We start from the raw sequence: 16484 nt of genomic DNA, 5'->3' as shown, positions 1-16484 counted from the left end.
ATATTGAGTGCAGCACTTTCACAGCATCATCTTTGAGGATTTGAAATAGCTCCACTGGAATTCCATCACCTCCACTAGCTTTGTTCGTAGTGATGCTTTCTAAGGCCCACTTGACTTCACACTCCAGGATGTCTGGCTCTAGGTCAGTGATCACACTATCGTGATTATCTGGGTCATGAAGATATTTTTTGTACAGTTCTTCTGTGTATTCTTGCCACCTCTTCTTAATATCTTCTGCTTCTGTTAGGTCCATACCATTTCTGTCCTTTATCGAGCCCATCTTTGCATGAAATGTTCCCTTGGTATCTCTAATTTTCTTGAAGAGATCTCTAGTCTTTAAGAGTTAGTTAAGCTTTATTGTGCAACCACATTGGAGTGGAAGTGTTTTTTACTTTTTAAATTGATATATAATCAATATACCATAAAATTCACTCTTTAAAGTATACTATTCAGTTTTTAGTATATACACAGGTTGTGCAACTACCATCATGATCTAATTCCAGAATATTTTCATTATATCCTAAAGATAACCCTATACCATTTTCAGTTACTCCCCATTCTTCCCTCCTTCTAGTCCCTGGCAATCACTAATCTACTCTGTTGCTATGGATTTGCCTCTTCTGGACATTTTATATGACCAGAATCATACAATATTTTGCCTCTTTTGACTGGCTTCTTTTCACGTGCATAATGTTTTCAAGGTTCATCCACGCTGTACCATTAATCAGTGCTTCATTTCTTTTTCTGACTGAATAGTATTTGATGTAAGGATATACCACATTTTGCTTGTTTACTTGTCAGTTGACAGACATTTAGGCTGTGTCTACTTTCTGGTTTTATGAAGAGTGCTACAGTAAACATTCATTTATATATTTTAGGTGAATAGATATTTCTGATTATCTTGTGTGTCTACCTAGGAGTGAGATTGCTGGGTCATATGGTAACTCTATGTTTAGCTTTTGGAGTATATAACATTTTTGAAATGACAACGTTTTAGAAATGGAAGAGAGATTAGTGGTTGCCAAAAGTTGAGGGTGAAAACAAATGGCAACTGAAGAATCTTTGTGGTGTTAAAACTAATTGTTTGGTATTTTGATTGATTGTTTAGAACTTAATACATACAAACACATGAATGAGTGCAAGTAAAACTGGAGAAGTCTGAATAATATATGTAGATTGTATTGTATCAATGTTAGTATTCAGGCTGTTAGTTCTGCAGACTTTGAAAGAAAACTGGGCAAAGTTTACAGTGGATCTCTTATTTCTTAAAGCTACAAATGAATCTACAATTATCTTGTAAAATTTTCAGTTAATTTCTTTAAAAAAGTTAAATTTTAAGGCAAGTATTTTTTTCCTATCCATGTTAGCTATTGAAATGTTGGAAGTATTGGTGTAGTCTGCTGTAGCCCTTTGTCTTTCAGTATATGTTCAGTATGTATTCTTTTAATTTTTGTTGATTAGATCTTCATTTTCTGAGCTTTATGCGTTTTTCTTTAGGTGGCAAATGCTGAAAGTTTAAATGCAATTGGTGTCTTGATATACATGGACTACAGTAAATATCCCATTGTTAATGCAAATCTTCCAGTTTTTGGACATGTGAGTTTTTATTTCTTGACTAAATAAGTTACTGGGTTCTACAAATTGATGCTGGGTTCCATCTACATTAATAGCAATAGAACTATGCCTTCCTCAAATACTTTTTTTGCCCTTGGAGAATTTTAGCAATAAGTGAGAAGATGAATTACATGACTTTGAAACCTAATTATTACTTATTGCTAAAAATACTTTACCAATAGTACCTTGAATTAAGAATTTGACATATGCCATATAAAAACAAAAGTCATATATTATAGAGCCACTCAGACTTTCAGACTATAAATGTAGGTTATAACCTCATACAGAATTTGAATCTTATAGGGATTTCCTGAATAAATGTGTGAGCTAATTACTCTTTTGTTTCACTAGGCTCATCTGGGAACAGGTGACCCTTACACACCTGGATTCCCTTCTTTTAATCACACTCAATTTCCACCATCTCAGTCATCAGGATTGCCCAACATACCTGTCCAAACAATTACCAGAGCCGGTGCAGAAAAGCTATTTCAGTAAGTTCTTATTTGAAAGCCATCTTGCAGGGTCAAGTTTTATGATTAGGGAGAAATAATAATCTGTTGATTTGATAAAATCTTAAAACAATTGGCTTAAAACACATGTTGGGTGTTTGGGGGATGGTTAGCTGTTAACTTGATGTATATAAAAATGAAATTTTTCCTCTATAAACTGATCTTAATAGACATTCGATTCGTTAAACTTGAAGAGACCTTGTTCAGTCCACCCAGTGAATTTCTTGTGTAATATTGTTGGCGTACCTTCTGCTTGAGTACTTCCTGTGGTTAAAGCATTTTGTTACCTACGGCAACATTCAGTTATTGGAGAAGATCTGTTAGAATTTGTATTGGGCTGAAATCTTATTCCCTGGAATATCCATTAGTTCTGGACTTTCTTTTTTAGCAGCAGAATGATTTGTTTCTTTGTCTATAGATTGAATATCCTCAGTTCTCATGAGCTTCCCAGATGCTTTATAGTCATAATTAGCCCTTCTGGATATCCTCCCTAGTGTACTAGTATTTCTGTTTAAAAATAGAAACCAGGCTGCTTAGAGTACATGTCGTTAATTTTTATCTTGATCTGGATATATCCCTTCGTATTGGCAGGGGATGTTAGTCTATTTTCAAACATTCACGTGAGTATTTATTTGCTATGTGACATAGAATAAGTTACTCTAACCACACTGGTGATGTTTGACATAATTGTATAGCTGAAGTGTATTCTACTTAGCAGGATTACTGATATCAAATGAAGAGCCATCTACATGCAAGGACTTAATATATGACTATTAATAATGTGTCTAATAGGTTTTTTTAATAGGTGATTCTTTTTGACTAAAACCAAACTTAGAATCAGCTACTTCTTCCTACTACCTACAAGCCTTTCCTAATCTATGAAGCCAGCCCCTTATCTTGTTCTTGCGTACTGGGGGGTTAATAATGTTTTGACTTATTTATGTAAGTAAGCCCTTTTGAGCAGTCATTTGGATAACACATGCGGAATCAGAAGGGGGAAGCTATCTAACCTAACTATAGCAGCATGAGAGTATTTTTTCGTAACTGAAATAAGAATGCATACTTGCCTTGTTGGGCTTTCCTTGTGACTCAGCTGGTAAAGAATCTGCCTGCAATGCGGGAGACCTGGGTTTGATCCCTGGGTTGGGAAGATCCCCTGGAAAGGGAAAGGCTACCCACTCCAGTGTTCTGTCCTAGAGAGTTCTATGGACTGTATATATATAGTCCATGGGGTCTCAAAGACTTGGACACGACTGAGCGGCTCTCACTTTCACTTGCCTTGTTAGTGGAGAGTTAGGAAACATGAGAATGTATTGATGCACCTTTATAGATACGGACTTCATTTTTAATCCATCTTGGAGTCTATTTAAAATGTAAATTATAGCTATTCTCTGGCAGAAACACATACATCAGGTGGGATAGGTAATTTTTTAAAAAATTCATTAAACTAGGAAGCAACTCATACTTTTCAAATGACTGCCTACAGATCAGAGTAAAACACAAGTATTTGGTCACTAGTGAGTAATTTTGTGTGTTCTATTTGTCCTCTTGACCTCGAAAGTCACTGATTTTGTAAACCGTGAGGAAGTTAACAGTAACTCAGAACTCTGATCTCTATTTTCTGCTTCTAGAAATATGGAAGGAGACTGTCCTCGTATTTGGGGAACAGACTCTTCATGTAAGCTGGTATCCTCACAGGATAAGAATGTGAAACTTAGCGTGAACAATGTGCTGAAGGAGATAAGAATTCTTAACGTCTTTGGAGTTATTAAGGGCTTTGAAGAACCAGGTAAAGATCCTTGGGGACTTTTTGTTTGGTTTTCCTCACTAAAGAAGTGGCTAGAGGGAGAGAGGGCAGGAGCACTGACTGGGCTTGGTTTCTTGAAATGCTAAACCATATCTGTCCTAAAGTGAACTAACTGTTCAAGTGTCAGCTTTAGTAGGAGGTAATAACAACCTAGAAAGTTAACTTGTTGAACTGACCATTGTGCCTAGGAAATCTCTTTTTAAGTTATTAAGTAGACCAGAGGTAAGCAAATTTCTTCTTAAGGGGGCAAATAATAAACATGTTGTAGGCCAAATAGTCTCCATTGCAACTCTTCAACTCTGCCACTGCAGCATGAACACAGCCATGGACAATATTAATGAATGGGCACGCAGGCTGGAGTTTGCCACTATATCTGTTTGCTATCAAATAGTCATACCATTTGGTAAGGAAAGCCCTTGGACTTCAGTGCTTACTAGACAATTAGCGAGCACAAATAAGTAGGCAGTGAGTAACCTTAATTAGTAATGTAGAAAAAAGAGATTAGTATTGTCGTATGAATGTTTAATCCCTGGAGTCCTAAGTCAGGTCTGAAGTAAGGATCTCTCACCCTTACTACATATACTACATTTTTTACCCTTCTACTAATGTGCTTATTCTAGACTTCACTATTAGAAAACAGTTTAAAAGCTGTTTGAATAATTTATCTTTTTTTTTTTTTTTTTTTAAGATCGCTATGTTATAGTAGGGGCCCAGAGGGATGCCTGGGGTCCTGGAGCTGCAAAGTCCAGTGTAGGAACAAGTCTGCTATTGACACTTGCCCGGATACTTTCCGATATGGTCTTAAAAGGTAGAGTACAAATTTTGAGAACTTGAGCGTCTATGTACTGTGCTTCTAAATGTTATAATATGCTTTGCTCACTTTTGCCTATGTTCTTATGGTTCACTTGTGCTGGGCCCTCGGACCCAAAGATTCAAGAATGTGATGGGGGTTTGTATGTGTGGGTGGGTGGGTATAAGAGTGGCAAGTACCACGGGAGAAAGGCTTAAAAGTAAGCCTTTGTTACATAAACATTCCTTAAAGTTTATTTATTTATTTTTGGCTGTGCTGGGTCTTCATTGCTGCACAGGCTTTCTCTATTTGAGACAAGTTGAGGTGTGTAGGCTTCTTATTGCCGTGGCTTCTCTTGTTGCAAAGCACAGGCCCTAGGACCTGGGGCTTCAGTAGCCACAGCACATGAGCTCAGTAGTTGCGGCTCCTGGGCTCTAGATTGCGGGCTCAATAGTTGTGGCACATGAGCTTAGCTGCTCTGCAGCATGTGGGAGCTTCCCAGACCAGAGATTGAACCCGAATCTCCTGCATTGGCAGGCGGATTCTTTACCACTGACCACCAGGGAATCCCTAGACCCTGAATTCTTAAGTGCAAAGTACGTTGTCTTTTGTTGTATTTGCCTTTGACTTTGAAACAGTTTTCTGTGCAGTGTCTTCATCGTACTGGGAATCATGAGTTTCTTTGAGACACTGAAAAGCATTGTCTTGGGCCCTAAATTCTCTTTGACATAACCAGAATGATACAGCAAATCTAACATGGTCCCTAAGGAATCTGTGTGAAAGCAAGCAGTGTCATACCTCTGCACTATGTTCTATAGTTTGATTATAGAATGATAATATATAACTTTATAAGTAAAATATGGAATATTTGGTTTATAAGTATATTATATAGTATATAATATGTTTATGTAAGAAAGGCTCACTTTCAAGACTGTCACATGGTACTTGCCACTCTTTTATATCGGCCCACCCGCACATGCAAACCCCCATCACAAATCTTGAATCTTTGGGTCCTAGGGCAAGTTGCAGTGCTTAAGTCATAAACAAAAGTAAATTAATGCAGGAAAGGATGTACCCGGGGGAGGGGGAGGAGTGGAGTGGAGGGTAGTGGCCCATAAAAGCCCCAAAGGAACTATCATTAATTTCTCTGAAAACTCACTCTTTCCTAAACTTAAATTTGTGAGTTTTAATTCTATCTCAAACATTTGTTTTTAAAGTAATCTGGTATTTTAAGTGACTTCTAGGCAAATCGTTTTCAAAGAATATACTTCGGTTGTGATTTCAAATAGCTCTTGGTCTGGAAGTTATGGGACTCAAAGAATGGAATGTAGGAGTGAGGTCTAGTAAGCTGGTCCTTACTGTGTACTTCAGGTCTTATTTGCAAATGATCTCCTATTACTTTTAAAATTTATTTCTATTTCTTTTGGTTCTTTTCACTTGGGGCCTCAAAAGGAAAAGAAATAGTTTTGAATCTGTAGTCTGTAATCTGAAATTTCTGATGCATCTTAAGTCAGTTACCAACCTGTAACCTTTTCCAAGATAGAACTAACTTTTTGTTGTCTCTTAGGTCAGTTTAAACCCAGCAGAAGCATTGTCTTTGCCAGCTGGAGTGGTGGAGACTTTGGAGCTGTTGGTGCCACTGAATGGCTAGAGGTATTATCTATATCTCATCCATACCCAGAATGGGCCTCCCACTTGTAATTGCTTAAGCTGTCTTCCAAACACCATGCTCTTTTAGATTTGTTTATATGATTTTTTAACTTTGTATATTTAGTTTCAATAAAATCCAAACTTAAACAGAAATCCCTAATAATAGCTCTGTAGGTGATAATTGGATTAATACATTCTAGTACATTCGTATTTTTCCTTTTCCAGGGATACCTTTCCTCATTGCATTTAAAGGCTTTCACTTACATTAATCTGGATAAAGCTGTTGTTGGTAAGTGTCTTTTCTTTAGTATCTTTTCATGATAAATTTATAAACTACTTATAAAAAAGAAGAAGAAAGCTTTCTAAAGCAGCACTTGTTATTTTTTACAGTCTACACTGGACATAGCCAGATCAAAAGATTGACATAGTTTTCTCTTAAATAATGCATAAATTTATATGGGTGTGGATTGCCTTGCCTAGAGCAGTGGTTCTTTACGTGGTCCCAGGTCAGCACCATCAGGATCACCTGGGAACTGTGAGAAATGCAAAATTTCAGGCCCTACCCTAGACCTTTTGAACCAGAATCTGGACCGTACCATCTAGCAAACTGTTGTAACCAGTGCTTATGATGCACTAAAGTTTGAGAACCACTAGTTATCTACTCTGGACCAGGAGGAAATAAACCATGCCAATAGAATGGTACTTCTGGAGACTAATTCACAACTTGCTAGATTGTGGCTTCATGGATAGAAATATAAGATAATCAAACTTCTGAAAGAGTCTGGTGTTAGTAAAAATACAGATGTAGCCAGTGGATGAAGTGGAGAGTAATGACATGTCTATTTGGGGAAGAAAAAGGAAGGAGTTACAATTAAACTAAATTTTATTAGTCATTATTGCTATTTTACCTTTGCCACAAAATGTATTGAATATAACAAGCTTGCTATTGCTAATAGATGACTGCCCTAACATGGGTGAACCAAAAAGTTACAAAAATACAAGTCGTTAACATTAAATATGCAAACTCAAGGACTAAGAGCTTCAGTTGAGTAAAATTTGGTGTTTAGCAGTCACTAAAGAGCTTGACTCCTCAACCACTTTTTTGTCTACTTCGTAAAGAGGGAGAGTTGTTGTATATGCCATCGATTAGGTTATTGTCCTCCTGTTTGCCAAGTAGTTATTGCTGTAGAAGTAGTAGCGTGCAAACTGCTTGACTAAAGGAGGAGCAATGTTAATCTCTTTGCAGGTACTACCAATTTCAAAGTTTCTGCCAGCCCACTGTTGTATTCACTTATTGAGAAAATCATGAAAGATGTGAGTATATCCTTAATCATCAAAGTGTAATGAAAGTTGGACAAAATATTAGGATGACAGACATTTATACTGAACTACTGTAGGTGTCTATGAGGGTTGTCTAGAGTCAGAATGTTAAGGAAGGGTTAAATGAACTTAAACCATACCTGAGACTTAAATAAGAAAGCCAGATGAAATACTCACTGAATAAAAACAGACATATGAATGACTATAGTTTTGAATGAGCAGGGAAAAAACATATTGGAGTGATTAAAGCTGGAGATGAAAAAGGGTCAGGGAACTTGACCTCGATCCCATGGGAAACTGGGGAGTTACTGTAGGGTCTCCCAACAGGGCAGTAATGTGTTTGCAGGTTAGGTTGCAGTAGTATAAAATGTGCTGGAAGGAAGAAACTAGAAAGAAGATAGTAGGCAGAACATAAAGTCTAGAAAGCACTGCTAAAACTGGGTGAAGCCCCCTTTAAAATGTTAAAAACGAAAACTTTCTTTCTCATAACTAAAAGAACTAACAGCACAAGCCTAGAAGGAATAACTTCAGAAATTATGGATTATAACTGTTTAAAGAAATTTTTTTCAAGATGATATAATAAAAAATGTAATGTTTTAAATAAATGTTTATAGAGAAAAATGTTAGTGACTAGTCTGAATAAATCCAGAATAAATAAATTTATATTATATTTATTTATATTAAATAAATTTAATATTTTATTAAATAAAATCCAGAATTTTATGATTAAAATTCATTTTAATCATAATTTATTTTACAGGTGAAGCATCCACTTAATGGGCTGTCTCTGTATCGGGACAGCAACTGGATCAGCAAAGTGTAAGTTGAGAAAGGTCAATGAATAGCTAACAGGAAAGCAGGGTCACTCAATAAATAGCACCTACTATGTCCATTAGAGGTTTAAAAATAACCTAGCATTGAGTTTACCTGTACCTGGAAAGATTCAATTTAAGAATTTACCTGAGGGTAGGATAGGGGTGCATGTAGCATAGTCTGTTCTTTGGAAAACTTTCTAAAGATGCTTTTTGGCTCTTCTTGTAGGCAAAAACTTTCTTTGGATAATGCTGCTTTCCCTTTCCTTGCATATTCTGGAATCCCAGCGGTCTCTTTCTGTTTTTGTGAGGTAAGTCTGAAGAATGCTACAGCACTGTATCTTAGATCTTCTTTGGTCAGTTTTGAGACCAAGTTTCCTAGAATGCTTAGTATGTGTTGAGAAATTATACATGTGCAGTTACTGTAATCTTTCTTATTGTCAGTCTTAACATAGAATTTTAATCTCAGCTTAGTTAGCGTTTGAGTTTATTTGCTAAAACTTCTTCAGTTATATATGATGACTTTCAGTAACAAGGCTGTCTATTGGAGAGTGCAAGTATAGAATATTTCCTTCAAACAAAGTTCTACTGGATAATGCTGTTCTTGATGCCTGTTGAAATATGATTGTAGATGTTTATCCCAAGATGTTAGTTAGTTTTTTAGGCAGGGATTATAGATAAAAGCACACACACAAAAAAGGCAAGCTTTTTAAGGGACAGAACTTTGAACTGACCAAGTTGTTGGAAAACCAAGATTGGCTTGGTACAAGAGCCAATTAGAAGACACTGAAATCCAGGCAGACTGAAAATGATGAAGGCCTCTGTGTTGGAGTTGAAAAACCAGCTCTGTAGCAGGCTCTTCCAAGGTGTGAAGAGATCCCAGAGTTCGTACAGGGGTTCAGGGTAGAAACTTTGGCATCAAATTGTTGACCCAGTAGAGGCCAGGTCCTTACTAGACTTCTTCCCACTGGGTGTTTTAGCCTGGGATTAGGACAGAAAAAGTGAGGAAGTGATGAAAGATGTGGATTTAGAGATTAACATAGCTGGAATTCCCCTAACTTTCTGCTAGATCAGCAGTATGAATGGTATTGAAATATTAGGTCATGATGTCTATTTAGTACCCTAGGAAGAACTGAGTATCAGGTCCTAGGGTTGAGGAAATTTATGGATGATTTCTGTTGACCTTCAGGAGTCTTTTTTTTAAAAGCTGTTCAGAGGTATAGGTAATACCTATACAAATAACATACATACCTATACAGATATGTGTGTGACACATACAGATAAGCATGTACAGTCTGAAAGTTAAGGACTGAGGTCAAACCAAAGGATTGCCAATGAGACTGTCACCAAGGACAGTGGTAGTGTTGAAGAAATAGTTACTAAAGTTGTCCGGTGAAAGGAGAGAGTTCTTGTGACTGTCTCATCAGAAAGGTAGCATGAATGGATGAAAGCTGCATGATGAGAAAGAAGGTAAATTTTTGGCTAAAAGTAACACTTTATATTGAAAGTACATTTCAGGCATGTTCTCCTCTTCCCTCATGCCAAACTTCACAGGGAGACAAGAACAAGGATACAACCTGCTCTGGCTACAAATCCATTCAGGGTCTGTGATGTGATAGAACAGGGATTCAGTACAGCTTAGAAGAAAGTAAAATCATTCCAGGAGTAGGTAAGGTTCAGAGGAACAAGCAAAAGCAGTATCTTCTTAAAGTAGTGGATAGGAGATAAAGTTGGAGTAGGAATATATTAGAAGCAAAGGAAGAATTACAGTTACTGTTACCTTGATGGGGGAAACTAGAATGTGAAACTCCTAGTCTTATAACCCACCTTTGTTTCCCAGGACACAGATTACCCTTATTTAGGCACTCCCATGGACACCTATGAGACACTGAACAGAGAAGTTCCTCAGTTGAACAGAGTGGCACGTGCAGCAGCAGAAGTGGCCGGTCAGCTTGTGATTAAACTTACCCATGGGGTTGAGCTGAACCTGAACTACGAGATGTATAATGACGAAATACTTCGGTTTGTGAAGGAAATGAACCTATTCAGAGCAGACATAAGGGTAAGCACTAATTAAATCAGGTTCCTACTGGTAAAGTATCAAACAGTTTGAAGAATACTGTTTAGCTATTCCTGGGGAGCAGGACAGGTAGACAAAGTATGTTTTAAAGTGCACTGAAGTATAATTTTGCATAGAATCCACAACTCACTTGAGAGGAAGCCCAGAGACTGCAGTACATAGGACAGACCACAGCAGTGTTTCAGAATCTACAACAGTGTTACCTCATTCATCTGAAACAGTTCTCTCATTCATGTATTCCTAGCACCCCATAAAGAGGCTGGATGTAAACCATATGAAGATCTCAACTATGAACTTTGGAGTTTGTGCCACAAATACTTTTCAGAGATCACATGGGTGGAGAGAGGCACTTAGCCAGTGGGTTTATTTAGTGTTGATCCTTTGTGTCAAATATTCAAAGTTTTGATAAAACCAAATTAATATTAATGAGTGGCTTTTATAGTACCAGAAGTCAATTCAACAGATCCCTTAAATAAAGTAAATCACTGATAACCTAATCTTAATTATAAGGATTGGCTTTCTTGAAACTAATTGTAACTGATCAGAAACTGGGACGTAAGAATGGATAATAGTACTATTTGCTGAGCTTAAATATGAGTACGTTACTTAGCATATAGAGCCTGGAACCTTGTGTACAATATGCTTATATCTAGCTTTTGCTGCGGAGAAGGCAATGGCAAGCTACTCCAGTACTCTTGCCTAGAAAATCCCATGGATGGAGGCTGCATTCCATGGGGTCGCTACGAGTCGGTCGCGACTGAGTGACTTCACTTTCACGCAATGGAGAAGGAAATGGCAACCCACTCCAGTGTTCTTGCCTGGAGAATCCCAGGGATGGCAGAGCCTGGTGGGCTGCTGTCTATGGGGTCGCACAGAGTCGGACACGACTGAAGCAACTTAGCAGCAGCAGCAGCTTTTGCTGACTTGAGCTTGTTTGTGAGTCTCACCCCCTTTTATCAGGATCATTTCAGTTACTACACCTAAATTTAGAAAGGTATGTGGAATAACACCCTTAGAAATATAGTGACTAATAGTGACTTTCATGTCTTTCTGTTTCAGGATATGGGTCTGAATATGCAGTGGCTGTATTCTGCTCGTGGAGACTTCTTCCGTGCTACGTCTAGACTAACTACGGATTATAAGAATGCTGAGAAAACAGACAGATCTGTGATGAGGGAAATCAATGACCGTATCATGAAAGTACGTAATCCTTAGAAAAGGAGGAATTCAAGTTTGTTCATGTCTAATTGGTAAATCTTGTGTTTCTAAAAAGTAGATTTTATAATTCTAGGAGCCTGGAATCCTTTCCCGCTTTAGAATTCAGCACAAATTTTAAAAAAGATCTAAAGCTAGTATATCTAAACTGAAAATACAGAAGACATTTGACCTAGTATTAGTTTTTTTAGGCTCTGAAATCATTTTAAAGAAAGGATCAGTAATGATTTTCATCTGTCATTTTCTCTGTATTTCTGTTTAAGTCAGCCCTTAGCTGTTTTATTATAGTGGAAACTTGTAAAACTTCCGTATGTAGACGCCAACCAAAAAAGAAACAAAAAACAACCCAGTGCAGTTAGAGTTTACAAAGGGATTGACAGCTTTCCTTACAGTTTTAACATTAGAAGATTAGTAGCTTGGTTCTCAACATTCTTAAAATTCAGGGAAATTTAAACATTGAAGCGAGAGAATGATGGTTGTTTTACTGTATCAGGTCATTTTCTCACGACAAAAGCTGAGCGTTGTGTAAGGTCTGTGTTTTATTTTTGCAGGTGGAATATCACCTCCTCTCACCCTATGTATCTCCAAGAGAGTTTCCTTTCCGACACATCTTCTGGGGCTCTGGCTCTCACACTCTGTCAGCTTTACTGGAGCACTTGAAGCTGCGTAAGAAAACTAATGGTGCTTTTAATCAAACACTGTTGGAAAACCAGTTGGCTCTGGCAACTTGGACTATTCAGGGAGCCGCAAATGCCCTCTCTGGGGACATTTGGGACATTGACAACGAATTTTAAATGTGACACCCATAACTTATGCTAAAACATCAGGGTAGTGTGGTTTCTAGACTTGTATTGGTTATGCTAAATTTTCAGTAGGGCTAAAAAACTAATATTAAAATTCTACCCAATCTTGGTACTACTAGATGTTGGTCTTTAGACAGCAGCTTTTACTACAGGGTAGGTACTTGCATTTCTAGTTAAATTAAATAATTTTTTAAAATGTTCACAATAGAATATTTTCTGTGATTATCTCTAGAATTTTTAGTGCTTTGTAATGGTAACTGCCTCTTTCCTGTCATAGTTCTGAAAAAGTCAGAACCAGTTATGTGAACTATTGGTCTAAATCCTAAGGACATGAGCTGGTTATCTTTTGAGCTGGAGGAGGAAGGTGATACCTGCTGAAGGTGGAAGGTGGTGGCTTAGAGTGGTCTTCCATCTTCATCTGATGCTAGACAGACACCAGACTGTAAGGCTTTACTCTCCATGGGGTCTCTGCCTTCTGTAAGGATTTAGCTGGTTTCTACCTCTGAAAGTGGAACAGTTCACTTTCAGAAGAGATGGGACATGTTTTCTTGCCATTGAGGTCTGAAATAGAAGAACTTCAGCTGCATAAAATGAGGTTCACAGGAGTAAGGCCTTAATGTGGCAACCTCAAGATTGTCTATGAAAAGAGGAGACCAGAAAGCCAAAGACCTAGTATATTTTCTTTTCCTCTATCTCTTGTCCCATAAACCTTTGTTAGTTTTTTGTTTTCACTTATTCCAAGGTATTTTGAAAGAGAACCAGGTTTTAGGTGTTTAATTTCAAACTCAGTTTGTCAGACTTTAGAGAACACAGTGCCAAATTTTGGCCAAAGTGTTAATTTTTTGGAAAAGCTTCCTGTCATTTTGGCACTGAGATATTTATTGTTTATTTATCAGTGACAGAGTTCACTATAAATGGTGGTTTGTTTTTTTTTAATAGAAGATAATTATCGGAAGCAGTGCCTTCCATAATTATGACAGTTATACTGTCGTTTTGGTTTTTTTTTAAATAAAAGCAGCATCTGCTAATAAAACCCAACAGATACTGGAAGTTTTGCACTTGTGGTCAACACTTAAGGGTGTTAGAAAACAACCACAAGCCAAATAAAATTATAAAGCTCAGTCTTGAGAATTAAATTTAATTAGTGGTTGCTAATCAAGTTAAACTTCTATTTAGCTAACCAGATAAAAATGGCAGTTCTTCTAAATGCAGTGAATTGTGACCAAGTTATAAATTAATGTCACTTAAAAGCTGTGATTGTATTCATACATGCAAAATTTTACAGTTCAATTTATCCAAGATGTAACTTCAATTTGAATTTTGCAAAATTTCCAGTACCTTTGTCACAAACCTAACTCACATTATCGGGAGCAGTGTCTTCCATAATGTATAAAGAACATGGTAGTTTTTGCCTACCACAGTGTCTATATCGGAGACAGTGATCTCCATATGTTACACTAAGGGTGTACGTAATTATCGGGAACAGTGTTTCCCATAATTTTCTTCATGCAATGACATCTGCAAAGCTTGAAGATCGTTAGTATCTAACATGTATTCCCAGCTCCCTATAATTCTCTATCTTTTAGTTTTAGTTGCAGAAACATTTCGTGGTCATTAAGCATTTGGTGGATAACTTCAACCACTGTAAAATAAAATTACTTCCTTCAAGGTTCTTTGTTTTTAAACCTAATGCTGTGTTATTTGTGGTTTCTCCGGGTCTTCTGTTAGGCAGGATAGTGGCATACATTTATAATGTTTGCTGTTGTCAAGTAAATTTAACTTTATCCCCTTATTTGCATGTTATCTCCTATAAACTTAGTTCACACAAGTTTGAATCCAGAATTAACCTTTTAGCTTAAAGCAGTAGAAACTTGTACCAGAGTTTGGGGGGAGGGGCAACTGTAGGGTGGGGGGAGGTAAAGTTTGCTAAAGGGTCTTTGATCACGTCTCCCCAACCATTAGTATGTGGTGGTTATAAGTTAAATGTAGACATGAACAAGTAAGTTTGAGACCACATCAGTTAGGACTTTATTTTCTACTCACCCATTTTTATTATAAACCTGATAATCAGTTGTTTGTTCTAAGGCAGTTCAATACTGTCACCAAAAAAAAAGTTCATAGGGTAATCTTAAGATTCTTAAACTTAGTGTCATTTATGTAAATTAAAATAGATGTAGATGAATACAGCCTCACTGATTTGTTTGACTATTCAGTCTGTTTCAGTCTTCTAGTGTTTTATCTTGAACTGATACTTAGTGTAAGTGAAAAGGTCAGAGTTGGGATTCCTGGTTTGAGTATCATGCTTTGTCATTTTAATGAAAGTACAGTGACTTCAAGGCATTTTATGAATAACGGGTATACATTTTACAGCAGTAAATTTCTTCAGAAAATATTTCTGTAGTTAGGATTAAGTTATTTACAATCAAACAAGTCATTATGTGGTAAGGGGCTTAATATTCCTGAAGGAAATGGATATCTGACTAACGTCAACCAGCTGGTCAGATTTTTTCTGGTTTTAGATGTCACATGTATTTTGAAAGTAAAAGGATAAAATGAGTGAGCTTTGTCATGATTCACTATCTAGAACTTGCATGACCTTTATTGTGTTTCCTCTGGAATGTTCTTGAAATTTTAGTTTACTAAAGATAGCGTATTAGACTTGCCAACTTACTGCTCAGCTGTGTTTGTGAACAAGTGATATGCCCTTACATTGTATACAATCTGGTATGTGCAACAATGTGGAGATTCCTCAAATGATTTAATAAAATGCTTGAACACTGAGTTGTCATTGTTAATAGATTTCACTTAGGTTCCCAGTAAAACTGAGCGGAAAGTATAGTTCCCATATACTCCCTGCCTGCACACCACCCCCATCCCAGTTTCTTTGACCATCAATATCCTGAGAGTGCCCCACCCCCAAGTACATTTGTTACAGTGACTCTATCTTGACACATCATTATCCTCCAAAGTCCATAGTTTACATTAAGATTCACTCTTGGTGGTTTACATTCTATGGGTTTGGACAAATGTATAATGATGTATTTACCATTATAGTACAATACAGGATAATGTTGCTGCTGCTGCTGCTAAGTTGCTTCAGTCGTGTCCGACTCTGTGCGACCCCATAGATGGCAGCCCACCAGGCTCCCCCGTCCCTGGGATTCTCCAGGCAAGAACACTGGAGTGGGTTGCCATTTCCTTCTGCAACACATGAAAGTGAAAAGTGAAAGTGAAGTCACTCAGTCATGTCTGACTCTTATCGACCCCATGGACTGCAGCCCACCAGGCTCCTCCTCCCATGAGATTTTCCAGGCAAGAGTACTGGAGTGGGGTGCCACTGCCTTCTCCGACAGGGTAATGTTACTGCCCTTAATATCCTGTTCTGCCTCTTCAGCTTCCCTTCCCAGTAGCCTCTGGCAACCACTGATAATTTTTAGTGTTTCCATAGTTTTGCCTCTTTCAGAATGGCATGTATTGGGTTGGCCAAAAAGTTCATTCAGGTTTTTCCATTACATCTTAGGGAATCATACAGGTCATTCAATGTAACTTTTTCAGATTGGCTTATTTCAGTTAGTAATATGCATTTAAGTTTCCTCTATGTCTTTTCATAGATTGATAGCTTGTTTATTTTTAGTGCTGAATAATATTCCATTATCTGATGTAACAGTTTATTTCTCCATTCACCTATCAAAGAACATCTTTGTTGCTTCTAAATTTTGGCAATTATGAATAAAGACGTGTACAGGTGTTTATGTGGACGTTGGGTTTTCAGTTCATTTGGGTAAATACCAAGGAATGCAATTGCTGGATCATATGTTAAGAGTTATCCTTTTGTAAGAAACTTCTAAAATGTCTTCCAAAGTTACTGTGCCATTTTGCATTCC

General features: G+C 37.3%; 1 protein-coding gene across 8 annotated transcripts in view; it reads left to right on the top strand.

Annotated features, from left to right (window-relative positions):
• The window catches only part of TFRC (transferrin receptor), a 149589-nt gene extending 134208 nt beyond the window's left edge, over positions 1-15381 (top strand). For all 8 annotated transcript variants that reach the window (XM_010834322.1, XM_010834328.1, XM_010834327.1 and 5 more), the window contains 12 exons: positions 1498-1596; positions 1966-2105; positions 3755-3912; positions 4619-4738; positions 6288-6373; positions 6596-6659; positions 7617-7684; positions 8451-8509; positions 8732-8813; positions 10343-10564; positions 11642-11782; positions 12349-15381. In XM_010834322.1, the coding sequence (XP_010832624.1) occupies positions 1498-1596; positions 1966-2105; positions 3755-3912; positions 4619-4738; positions 6288-6373; positions 6596-6659; positions 7617-7684; positions 8451-8509; positions 8732-8813; positions 10343-10564; positions 11642-11782; positions 12349-12591 (1482 nt within the window). In that variant the 3' untranslated portion in view covers positions 12592-15381. The remainder of the gene's footprint in view (positions 1-1497; positions 1597-1965; positions 2106-3754; positions 3913-4618; positions 4739-6287; positions 6374-6595; positions 6660-7616; positions 7685-8450; positions 8510-8731; positions 8814-10342; positions 10565-11641; positions 11783-12348) is intronic.
• Positions 15382-16484: the final 1103 nt, after the last annotated feature.

The sequence above is a fragment of the Bison bison genome, unplaced genomic scaffold (assembly GCF_000754665.1).
Source record: "Bison bison bison isolate TAMUID 2011002044 unplaced genomic scaffold, Bison_UMD1.0 scf7180017864032, whole genome shotgun sequence".
NCBI classification, from domain to species: Eukaryota; Metazoa; Chordata; class Mammalia; order Artiodactyla; family Bovidae; genus Bison; species Bison bison.
The sequence above is the reverse complement of the archived record's forward strand: the minus strand, read 5'-3'. Positions and strand labels throughout refer to the sequence as shown.